Source organism: Oryx dammah, unplaced genomic scaffold (genome assembly GCF_014754425.2).
Source record: "Oryx dammah isolate SB20612 unplaced genomic scaffold, SCBI_Odam_1.1 HiC_scaffold_18, whole genome shotgun sequence".
Classification (NCBI taxonomy): Eukaryota; Metazoa; Chordata; class Mammalia; order Artiodactyla; family Bovidae; genus Oryx; species Oryx dammah.
In genome coordinates, this window is record NW_024070202.1 from 56,741,191 (window position 1) to 56,754,307 (window position 13,117).

Below are 13,117 nucleotides of genomic sequence, written 5' to 3' on the forward strand. Positions count from 1 at the left end.
TGTGTGTGAGTGTGTGAAAGAGTGAAAGTGTTTATTGCTCAGTCCTGTCTGACTCTTTGTGACCTCCTCTGTCCATGGATTCTCCAGGCAAGAAAACTGGAGAGAGTTACTATGCCCTCCTCCAGGGTATATTCCCGACCCAAGGACTGAACCCACTTCTCTTGCAGATGGGTGACAGGTTCTTTAACACTAATACCACCTCGTCAGCATGTGGGTGGGTATTTATTTGTAATTCAAAGATTCTGAAATGTGTTGCTATGGTTCTTTTTTTTTTTTTCTTCTGAAACTATTTGCCAATTAAGTGGTTGCTCTATCACCAAAGCTGAAAGAGATTGAATTTGTACACCAACAACTTGTCACCAGATAAATAAAAAAGATTTTATTTAATTGACCATAAGAGAGTTTTTTCCCCTCTTAGAAGTCTGTTTTAAGAAAATTGCACATGACTTTTTTCTCCGTAGTACCCATCTTCAGTCTATTTTTAGAAAGAAGGCATGCTTAAGTTAAGGGATATGGCTTAGTAAATATTGATATTCTTTCTGAAACAGGATATGATATAATACTTGCATAATCAGGATTCTGTCTAGACTAGTGAAATTAAAATAGTGACAGAGCAAAAGGAATCCCTGAAATGGAATGCTTTAGAAAACATTTCACCAAAATATTGATAAAATTTGTGAATATAAAATAGTATTTTATATCATCATTAAAGTTAAGGTCTAAAATAAATAAATAAATAAATAAAGTTAAGGTCTCAATATGTGGAATGCTGTATTGACTTTTGTAATTAATATTATTGTTATTTATCATTTTGACTGATCTTTTAGAAGATAAAGTGGCATTTGTTTCAAATGTTTTAGTCTGGATAAAGAGGAGGCTCAGACATAAATGCACCTCAAAAATATAGAATAGAGCATGCTGTCTATAATCAGAAGAGGGCAAAATGATCCCACTGCTTTCATTTGGGGCTACAATATAATCAGTAAATATGTCAGTAAATGCTGGCCAAGAAGCAAAACCAAATGCTGGTCTTAAACTTAGGAGTTTTGACCAACTAAAACCAAATACTTAAGTCTTTCTGAAGCTTCACATTTATTTAGTAAAATTTATTTCCAAAATCATTTTTCTAAGAATCCTTCATTACCAAATTTACCAAGGAACACTTTCAAACCAGGGCTGGCTTTGAAACCTACTAAATCAAGTTTAGCCCAATACCAGGCTTGCCCGGGTCAGTGGGTGTCCCTTAGAGATGAATGACTTCTTCCGTATCTCAATATTCTGTAAATATGCTCAGTGATTCTGTGAAGCAGAGAAAGAATTTATTTTATAGCATTCCAATGAAGGTAGGTATTATGTGGCATAGAATTCCTACCCAGTCACACATCAGCTCTGTGATCTTGGACAAAACTATTTACTATTTCTTAGTTTTCCCAACTATAAAATGACATAATAAGAGTACCAACTTACCAAGGGCATTGTGAGGATAAAAGGGGTTAATCCATGTAAAGTCCTTAGCAGAGCGCCCATTCGCAAATAAAAAATAGTGTTTTCTTAAAGAAGTAGTATCACCTAATGCTATGATTATTTTAAAGTGTAATTCATTTTTCCCCAATATGAATTTTTGTACATTTCCTTTTAGTGCATCTTAAATTTGAGATAATAGTGAATATTCTTCCACTCTGAGGTGAGCTTGCAGTCCTTTGCTATGAATTATAGTAAATGACAATTGAATAAGATTAATTTAACTCTGCAATCTTGGTAGAATCTGTCATTTCCAGCCTCTGCCTCAGAATTATATGGGAACTTCGTATGCTTCATTTGAGAATCCTTGCAGCATTTTCTTCATCTGATTTCATCAGCCACTGCTCTGTGGAATAACACATAGGTAATAGGTGCAGAAAGTAACCCCATAGACATGTGTATTGCTTGCCCTTTGTTGTGTGGAAGATCAGGGATAGTCATTAAAAAAGGACAGGGTGAGCCAGGTAATTGAACCTGTTAAATATATCTGTCTTGATTTAGATGGCAAAAGAGAATAAAAATGTTCCAAAACAGCCATAAATTTAAAACCATATGCTTCCTTAGAGATCTGATTATGGTTCTCATTTCTCCCCCTATAGGGGAGAAGGGAGAGTTTGGAAGACAGCACCATTATTTATGGCAAGAACCAAGTGATGAATATGCATGGGGACTTGGAAGGGTCTGAGCCTTCCTAATGCTCTACTCTCCCTTTCTCTGCTTGATCCCTAGACTGAAGGAAGCTACTGACCAAGGCCACGCCACTTGCTAATTTCACATTTTGGAGATGTTAACTGTGTGTTCTCTGCCTGAGGCAGCTAGCCATTTGATTCTATCCTGGGAACCAGGATATTGAAATTCAGAAGCTTGTGGTAGCTGGTACATTAATGTGGGGGCAGAGGTGATACTCATTTTTTTTAAATATAAATATTGTAACACATTACCTTGAAATGACTTGAATTTGTGGCTGATCAACAGCATTATTTGTATTTAAATCCAGGTGTTGCTTCAATTTCAACTGCAAGTTCTGCAGGCATTGTAAGGTCTTCTATTCCTTTGTGGACCAAAGAATATTCAGGTTTCACTACCTGGTCTCTCTTTTTGTGTTTTGGATTAGGTTGATAAGAGCATAAAATACTAAGCCTTCTAATGGATTGTTAGCACTCGGAATAATGTTCATGTATCATGTGAAGTAAATACTGTGATGCAAAGCATGAAAAATAATTTTAGGTGCAAATACACGGAACGTGTTAAGTCAGATTTTTTCCTTTTGGTGTCCTTGTTTCTACTTTTTAAAGTAATAGTGATGATTTCATGGATATGGAAACTTTCTAAAAGTTAATTTTTTTTTGTTTGTATATGTATGTTTTCTGCTTTTACACATTCCGCTTTGCCAGCTTTGTCAGAAGTGAAGCAAATGTTTACTGTCTTGGATACTCTTCTAATTTATATACACAGTTTTGATATCAGTGAAAAGCCTAAAAAATTTTGAGTTTAACCCTTAGGACAAAGAGCAGCTAGAAAGGTGACGAGTCCTTAAATATTAATTAATTCTAAAAATATTCAACTTCTTTTCTCTTGTAGTGAGAGATTTTTCTTGAGGCTAAATAGAAACGGGCTTCCCAAAGCCCCAGATAAACCAGAACGGCACTGCTCTCTCTTTGTGGTAAGTGGATCTTGTTTTATCAAGGAGGCAGATTCTTTATTAAGTACTTTATCTTATTTAAGAGAAGTAAGTTATTATGAGAGAACACAGTAGATTTCCTGAAACTTTGTAAATAACACATGAATTACAGTGAAAGTGGTATGAAAGTGTTAGTTGCTCAGTGGTATCTGACTCTTTGCCTGTCAGGCTCTGCTGTCCATGGGATTTCCTAGACAAGAATACTGGAGTAGGTTGCCATTTGCTCCTCCAGGGGATCCTCCTGACACAAGGATCAAACCCGGATCTCCTGCATTGCAGGAGGTTGTTTGCTGTCTGAGCCACTAGGGAAGAGTGTAAATTACAATAATGCCCTGAAATCTGAATGCCGGCATTCACGATCACACCTTTGTCCCTTCAGTGTGTATGAGAGCCTGTTCTTTATGGCTGAAGCCCAGTGTGACAGGGCTCAGAGTGGCACGTGGTATTTAGTATGTATTTAAGAAATATTTAAAGAATGAGTGAGCTAGAGACTGAAAAAAGAATGGGCTTTTCTTTTTTAAGTCTTATTTGATATCTGTAGGCTTATATATATATTGATCACAGTGTTATTTTTAGAACAGGATTTGAATTATGTGCTTCTGCTCCAAAAAAAATCCATCAAGAATGCTCATATTTGTCTTTCTTCTGTTATTTGTTCAAACAATGTGCTATCCCTTCAAGTGTTTCTGCCTAAAGGATGAGTTCTACAATGACCAGACTTTGTTTTTCGGTAGGATTTGGGTAGCAGCGAGCTCAGAAAGGACATCTATATCACTGTGCACATTATCCGAATCGGTAGGTATGACACATTGGTGTGACAGGAGCATGACGGGGAGAATTGCTGAGAGGTTTCTGTGTACTTGTGATTTATGTGCTGTCTGGATCAAAAAGAAGTCCAAGCAAGATCTGAATCCAGGATTCGCAGAATTTGGGATTCTGGTCTCCCCGGACTCTCACACTGCCGTAAATAGAGATTGTTCTCTCTCCATATAAGTCATTAGTTAGTTTGCTGCATTTTGTTTTGTTTTATTGGACTTTCTAAAAATGTTGGATTCATACCCTTGGTATTTGTCTACTCAAATTCTAACTTCTGTTAACAGCATACATTAAACTTTTAGGAGCTGGATTTTCTATACATTTATGAAAACTTTACACCAACTGGCATTTCCCAAAGTGTGGAAGGCTGCAGAACATTATTATAGACAAGGTGCTATAAGAAAAAGGCTATGGAAAATTGAATGCTGTATATATATTTTTCACTTGTATAATTTCATCAGCTTATTAAAGAGTCTTGAGAAATCCTACAGGGAAGAATAAAGTTGCTCCTCTAACTTTGTTGACTCTAGCTTTCACCAGATTTGATTGACTGTGGAAACACTTATATAATGTAACACTTACTAACCTCTTGCAGAACACACTTTCAGTGCTCTATGATGCCCTTGCACATGAAAACCAAAATATGGTCACTACATTTACGCATATAAGACCTCCAAAAGCAGGCATTTTATGGCAGAGGAAATACATGGTGGAACCTAAGTTATTTCTCTAGGAAAGCTAACCAACTGATACTGAGAATTGGCTTCCCCTCTGACTTGCTGAGGAAAACTTCTGCAGAATAGTAATATCTCACCATGCAGTCTTGCATGGTGGTTTTTTTTTTTTATGTTTTTTTATTTTATACACATGATGACCCCATTTTGCATTGAGTGAGACTATAAACTGTGTTTCAACAAAGATTTTCTAAGCATTTTTTCCTCATAAAAGTCTGTTCTGAAAAACCCATTTAATTTCATCTTCTTTTCATATTTGAGGGACAGTATAAATAAATAAATAAATGAACTGTCTTTGGTTTTACTTTTCTTTTTATACATGAGTATGGGGTGTAGAAATTGGAAAGAGTCTTTTAAAACTGGCAAAGTTGTAATGCGTGTTTCTGTGTATTTATGAGATAGAGCCTCTGTCTGTGCCCAGGATGGCAGGGGTGCAGTTTATGGAATTCTTTGTGGGTTTTTTTTTAATTTATTCAAAATTTTCACAGCAATTGTTAATGTAAAATGTGATTTTGGATATCTTCATGTAAACATGGATACAGTTTGAACATAATCCTCTACAAGGTTGAGATAAAACGTAAACCACTTTAGCTTTCAGAACTTTTAGAAAAGTATCTATAGGCTTTTGGTGGTAGAAAATGATCACATGTCTTGCTTGCCCATGGGCTGGATATCTCTGTCCTTCACTCCCAGGATACAGCTGAGGAAACGACTGCATAGCATTACCCATCACAGTGCTGCCTTTCAAATACCTGACATTTGATTAGTGGCTGTATATTTTGCTAAGCTATTTATGATCATTAAGTCATTAGAATGAATGCTGCTGCTAAGTCGCTTCAGTCGTGTCCGACTCTGTGCGACCCCATAGACGGCAGCCCACCAGGCTCCCCGGTCCCTGGGACTCTCCAGGCAAGAACACTGGAGTGGGTTGCCATTGCCTTCTCCAATGCATGAAAGTGAAAAGTGAAAGTGAAGTTGCTCAGTCGTGTCCAACTCTTAGCGACCCCATGGACTGCATGAATCCTAAATTACCTACCTTCATTCCCTAATCTTTGAGCAAATTAATTCTATATTGACATTACTGCAAAAACTTCCCTGATGATCAGTCCAGTAATAATGAAGGTAAGGAACTCAGAAAAGTTAAGATTTAATCTGCTTCAGTGAAATGAAGGAGTGGAAGATCCTTGTCTATCAGGGACGAATAGAAAAATTATTATAGAAAGAGTAAGAACTTTTTCTAGAATATTCCTTGCATAGACTTAATCAGAAAAGGGCACACTGACCTGCACTGGCTGCCAAGAGCTGGAGTAACAGCACCTGCCCTGGAATTCGAGGTCTGGTCTTTGATCAGAAAGAAGAGGAGGAAATAAAGAGAAAGAGTTTCCCCACACTAGATTCATAAATAACTGCATGATTTCTATTTAGCAGTGATTTCAACTTGCGACAGAACAGATAATGGCCATTCATAACTATTAACAGCAGACCTGAACAGAAATACTTATATTGCTTATTTATCACCCCAACAAACTTAGTTGGTCTTTTACCACATTCGTTTATACCCACCACACAACTTTTCATGATTTTAGGTATATTTATCCCTTTTTTATCGTGAACAATCACTATAGGCTTTCGCTATAAAACAAAAGCATCTCTAATGTATTTTCTACCATAGGGAATACCCATTCCTCTTACCAGTATATTTGTAATTATTGAAACTCTTTGCATATTCACCCAACCAGTAGCCCTAGCTATATGACTAACAGCTAATATTACAGCTGGACAGCTACTAACTCATGTAATTGGAGGAACAACCTTTGCCCTAATAATTATTAGTCCTACTACAGCCTTCATTACACTTATTATCCTTGTTTTGCTTAGTATTCTTGAATTCACAGAAGTCAGGTTTACGTATTCACCCTGCTAATAAGCCTGTACCTACAGGGCCCCCTGTGCTGCCTGCATATGCTCTCAGTTGTAGCTGACTCTCTGCAACCCCATGGATTGCAGCCCGCCAGGCTCCTCTGCCCGTGGGATTCTCCAGGCAAGAAGACTGGAGTGGGTTGCCATTTCCTCCTCCTGGGGATCTTTCTGACCCAGGGATCGTACCCACATTTCTTGCGTCTCCTACATTGGCAGGTGAATTCCTTACCACTGCACCACCTGGGAAACCCTGAACCTACATGGTAATACCTAATGACTCTCCAGACCCATGCATGTCACATGGTAAACACCGGTCCCTGATCTCAGAGGAGTCCTCTCAGCTCTTTTTATAGTGTTGAGTCTAGTACATGATTCCATTGTAAATCAGCATTCTTATTATCCTTAGGCCTGTTAATCAATATACTAGTAATATACCAATGAAAATGAAACATCATCCAAGAAAGAACTTTTCAAGGCAATCACACATTAATTATTCAAAAGGGACTTCAAAAGGGAAAAATCCTTTTCATTATGTTGGAAGTCCTCTTCTTCTTTTTTTTTTTTTTCCTGTGGTTTTTTACCACCATTAAGTGGTATTCCAGCTTCTATTTATAAATATTACTCTGAAGTTGATATATCAGAGGGGCAGTTTTCCTTTATTACTGAAGAATGAAAGCCAAATTGAATACTGCCATTCCTTTCCTTTTTTCTATTTAGCATTGGATTTGGAAAGTACTAGAGCCATGCAGACATGCTGTAGGAGGACTTCAGTCAGATGGAAACAACGTACAGATCTGTTCCCTAGCATCTGGAAACAGACTGACAGACTTTTTTCATTATTTCTCCTCACGTTAGCTTGTTATGCTTCAGCTACAGTGTGCTTTTTGCTTTCAGTTTTCAAAATAACCCATTGGTAATTAAATGCAACAATAAATTAAAACAGTATCTCAACCACAGATTTTTAAATGTCTAACAATTTAAACAAGTAGAAACCATGTCAGAGTTAAAAAAGGATCCCTGGAGATCTCAGCCTGTGTACGAGTCTGGAAAGAACATGCTCCTTTGCTCACCTGTGCTTACTTGCTATACCGTCAGGTAAGCTCAAATCACTTCTTTTCAGAGGTGAAATGTTTGAAATCATTTTTTGAAACATGGAGAATCTTACAAGTAGAAAATGAAATAGGTACCCCTACTGTCTTTTTGGAGGCGATTCTCCTGGGGTGCCTTCATGAATGCTTCAGAAAGGGTACCCACACATGGGCTCAGCTTCAGTCTTCATGTTTTATAGGTAACAGCCAATGGCCAGAGTTTGCACTGCGTGCCCAAGGCTACTCAACTATGTGGTCTGAGGGGACAGTTCAGAATAGAGGCAACCGTTGCCCCAAATCTATGTCTTTACCATCACCCATTACATTTCATATGGCTTATGTTATAGCTGTATGTGTCTCATCTTAAGCTGTATTAATCAAATGGCTCCTTGAACTAGGTGTGCTTTTTAATTGAACAGGTCGAATGGGGGCAGGAGAAAAAAAGAATGCCTGCAGTGTCCAATACCGGCGACCCTTTGGCTGTGCAGTTCTTAGCATTGCTGACCTGCTGACTGGAGAGACGAAAGATGACCTCATCCTGAAAGTGTACATGTAAGAAGCTTGCACATGATGTGGGCTGGGGTGGGCAAGGGGGTACATGGGAATCCTATGTGGTGAATCCTGCTTTCTGTGGGTAATGGAAGAGCCAGGGATGAGCAGAGTTTATGAGCCATTCCTCAAAAACTTAATAATCTCTAGGCCTACTACAGTTGAGCCTACAAATCATCATTTGCCTTTCAGAGGATTATGAAATTGAGAACCAAAAAGAACAGATAGCTTACCCACTGGGTGGACCATCCACTGCATTTAAATCCCAAGAATTTAAAGCCTGTTATATCTTTACCCTCAGAAAGTTCATTTGTTCTTGGAAAACAGAAATAGTTTTGAATATAAACTAATTAGAATTAAGAAAAAGGAAGTTCAGGTTGGGTGATTCCCCTCTTACTTTATGTATTATTAGTTTATTATGTGGTGGTTTAGTCGCTAAGTCGTATCTGACGCTTTGCAACCCCATGGACTATATTCCGCCAGGGTCCTCTGTCCATGAGATTTCCCAGGCCAGAGTACTGGAGTGGGTTGCCATCTGCTCTTGCACGGGATCTTCTCAGCTCAGAGATGGAACCCAGGTCTCCCACATAGCAGGAGGATTCTTTACTGCTGAGCCACCAGGGAAGCCCATTTGAGGGCGTCCCTAACAAAGCACCAGAAACAGGGAGGCTTAAGCCACAGACATTTATGGCCTCACTGGAATGGAAGCCACGTTTCCAGATCACAGTGTTGGCTGCGCTGAGTCTTTCTGAGCGCTGTGAGGGGGATTCTGTTCCCTGCTTTTCTCTCCTGGTTTCTGGTGTCCTGTAGATGCATGACCTGATGTATGCCTTTATCATCACATGACTTTCTCCAGGTGTGTGTGTCTGTTTCTGTAACCACATTTCCCCTTTTTATATGGGCCTAGTTAGTTATATCGGGTTAGGACCCACCCTAAACAACCTAATTTTAACTTGATTATCTGTGTAAAAACCCTATTTCCAAATAAGATCCTCCGAATGTGGTTTATGCATCTTTTGAGGGTCAGTGGCAGCAGATACAGTTCAGTTTGAACATTCCACGAAGAAAATCCACTTAATGTATTCCACATCCTAAGTTTTTAAAAAGGCACATGATTTTTGATTGCCCTTCCCTGAGCACCTCCCCATAGGTCTGAAAATGGAGAGATGACACCAAGTGTCATCCTCAGAGCAGATGTACCGGGGGATGGGGGATCTGGGATCCACATTCCTGATTTGAGGACCACACTACTGACCTCCTCTGTGAGTGAGCTTCCTTTAGTTATCTGTTCCGGCTCTTGCAACGTGTGCCAATGGTTTTTCCATATGTGGAGGGGACCCAAGTGGCCCACTCTCTGTGGGACATATACATCAGGTTGCTTTTTGACAACAGCTGCAGGGTTTCTTGGATTTATTCATCTTCTACCCAGAGGCCCTGGGATCTGCACCACATGTTTGCTAATCAGTTGACAAAGATTCACTTATAGCCTATGGTTTAGGGCTAGAAACTCTCTTTGTCTCTTTTAAGAGTGATAAAATCTGTGACCTTGATACTAAACTTGAAGACTTTTGGTGATACTACTAGGTAGTAAAGCATGCTCCTCTTTTATCCCATGGTGGAGCATAAATCCAGTATAATCCCCTTTCTAAATTTTACTGGTGACTGTAAGACATAATTTAATTGCAACAATACTAGTGATAATAGCCACCATTTACTTTGTGCTTACTGTGTGCAAGGAACCATGTTAATAAGCACTTTGCATGTGTCTTGTCACTTTATTTTCATGACAGACTCATGAAGCAGATGCTGTTGTCTTTGTTTTCCACATAAGGGGACAGAGAGGCTGAATAGCACCCAAAAGCCCCTGACTAATCAGAACAGGAACCAGCTGTGAAGTCAGGACTGCCTAACTCAGAACCTGAGCTCTCATGTTACCAGGTCATACGTTTCAGGGTGTTATTTCACACCACTGTCTAGTGATGTGACAGTGATGCTGTTAGGTGACCGTGCTTTTTAAGAAAAACTAAAACTTTTCACAAATGCAATCTCTTTGTTTCTTTGAGTGATCTTTCCGGGTATGCGTAGGAAGTGTTAGAGTTATCTTGTCAATGGGAAAACTGGGGGACCTGGAGTGGCTTGCATCCCTCTTGATTATGCAACCAGCCAAGGAAGACCCATGAATTCCAGTTCTGTGGGAGATACTCATTCTCCTAAAATTAAGTTGTACTGCTCTTTGCAGTTGTTATTGTCTGTTTTTTCATAAATGTCAAATAAGGTTTGGGGTTATTCTTGATGCAAGAGAGGTCCCTTAAAAATCACAGTTCAGCAATTTATGAATCCATTCCAGGATGAATGCTAGATAGTCAAAACAGTTATTGTAGATGAAAAAGAAACTAGAATTTATTAAAACATTTTAGAGGAGTGACTGTTAGAGAAACAATTTGGAAGAAATTTGTATTTGTTAAGGTGACCAAATCCTTAGCCCAAACTGGGACTCAAACAGAGAATAGCAAGAAATACCTCGTCTGAGCCTGGAAGATATTTCAGTCATATACTTCAGGAGCTTTTATTTTATTTGGAGTTTCGTAGGTTAAAAGCATGAATTCTGGAGTCCCTTAACTATTTAATAGGAAGCAAGCTATCTTTCTTCTTTCCCCACTGAGCTGAACTAAGAAAACTAGGAGCAGGGTGTACTAAATGGCAATTTGGTATCTTACAGCTGGACAAGTGGAATGGTTTTATTTCATCTTAATTTTCTAGCCTTCTCAGTGTCAGTGCTCTTACTTGCTATCCTACCGTTAACTGGTTCAAAAATATCCTCTATCAAGTTCATCCTGGAACAGCTTATGGCGGTGAAATAAATAAATATGTAAGCACATTGTGAATTATTGGCTACAGGTGAGATCAGAAGGAAGAAGTCTCTATAGGGTGGAATATTTTGATTGATAGTTACAGAATCTTTGCTGGTCAGGACCTTTGGGAGAGAGCCTTTGTTGCTAGTGAAAGATTTGAATGAATTTACAAATGCATTCAGATGAAGGAGAGTCTCCCCAACCTAACTGGGGGAGTCTCAGCAGTAAGAATAGAGTAGACCCAGATACTAACAAATCATCAGGAGTAAAAACAGTCAGAGGGATATCCATTCAGTCATTCATGTAGCCGGTATTTTTTTCAAGCACCTACGGTGTTCAAAGTACTGAGGGGAACACAGGTATCTCTAGTCCCAGATCCAGTTCTCAAGAATCTTCAGAGTCTCCTAGGTGAACTCTAGCATGAGCTGGTGAAAGACAAGAGCTGAAAGACTAGGGTACAGATGGCTGTCAGAGTGAGAGATGGAGAAATGCCTTTTGGCCTAGAAGTAGAAAATCCAGAAGAGTTACCTTAATTATCCTTCAGTAAATCCCACCAGGTTTTTGCTAGTGCAAGTTTTGTTAACCTCAGTTGCATTTTGATGCTAGCCTATTATATCATGACCAAGTGATGGAGATTCAATAACGAGAAATAACATTTCCTGAGCATTTACTTTTTGCCAGGGATTATCCGAAACCCAAGCTTGTTCAGTGTTCTAGTATATTACCCCCATTTCACAAATAAACAGATCAAGGCACAGAATAATTAACTCACCCAAAGAACATAGCTCAGTTAATAGTGAGGATCCAAATCCAGGGAGTCAGAGTCTTAGCCTGTACTTCCTTCTACTGTATGCATTGTTCTCTGAGCTTCTCATAACCTGAACTGTTCATCGCAGCCACTTCATGAAGTAGTTGGTCATGCTTGACCAGATATGGTCATTCCTGCTTATCTTGGGGCAGCTAAGCCAAGCCATGTTCTCTGTGTTGAGAACTGCAGGGAGGTTTAAGGAAGTACATTACAGTGGTTATATGAAAAGGGGCAGGTGTGTAGGAAGGTCGTCTCATGCGTCATCAAAGCTTAACAGAGTGGCCTTGATTTCACAGGTGTAATACAGAGAGTGAGTGGTACCAAATCCATGAGAATATCATCAAGAAGTTGAATGCGCGTTATAATTTGACCGGCTCCAATGCAGGTAAGTATATGGGTCTGTCTGACTCCCTACACTTTTCATTTCAGTGGCTTTGTTTTATTTGTCTGTGAAGAAGAAAATTTTCAGCCCTTTGTTTTTCTCTCTACTCACTCCCTAAAAGTGCTCGGTCAGCATGCTGGGATGTCTCCTTATTGTATGATAGGTTTATAGCTATAACTCTAAAAGATACATTCTTTTCTGGTTTGAGTGAAGGTAGAGTATCTGAGTTTATTCTCTAGTCTTGGGATCTCCAGGTTGTTGCTGATTGCTGAAAACCAAATGACAAATATGCCTCAGTTCATGACAGTTGTGTGGAACAGGTTTGATGAACAGAAATTTTTGTCAATAAGATCCAAGAAAAACATACTTCTCTGCCTATAGCTGTAGTATTATATAGAGAAAAGCATATGCATATTCTACAGCGGGAGCTGTAATATAATATAGCATTATAAGTTATGTATAATACAAGTAGTTTAAATCACTGAGTGGTTTAAATCACTCAATTGTGTCCAACTCTTTGAGACCCCATGGACTGTACAGTTCATGGAATTCTCTAGCCTAGAATACTGAAGTGGGTAGCCTTTCCATTCTCCAGGGGATCTTCCCGATCCAGGAATCAAACCCGGGTCTCCTGCATTGCAGGCAGATTCTTTACCAGCTGAGCTACCAGGGAAGCACATATAATATATCAGGTGTAACGCATACTGTTACACTAGTAATATACTAGACTTACACTAGTATGCATTGGAGAAGGAAACGGCAACCC

General features: G+C 39.0%; 1 protein-coding gene across 3 annotated transcripts in view; it reads left to right on the top strand.

Annotated features, from left to right (window-relative positions):
- DOCK4 (dedicator of cytokinesis 4) overlaps positions 1–13,117 on the top strand; it is a 468,492-nt gene that overhangs the window by 240,865 nt on the left and 214,510 nt on the right. For all 3 annotated transcript variants that reach the window (XM_040260165.1, XM_040260167.1, XM_040260166.1), the window contains exons 9-12: positions 3,103–3,184; positions 3,937–3,997; positions 8,180–8,312; positions 12,266–12,354. In XM_040260165.1, coding sequence (XP_040116099.1) covers positions 3,103–3,184; positions 3,937–3,997; positions 8,180–8,312; positions 12,266–12,354 — 365 coding nt within the window. The remainder of the gene's footprint in view (positions 1–3,102; positions 3,185–3,936; positions 3,998–8,179; positions 8,313–12,265; positions 12,355–13,117) is intronic.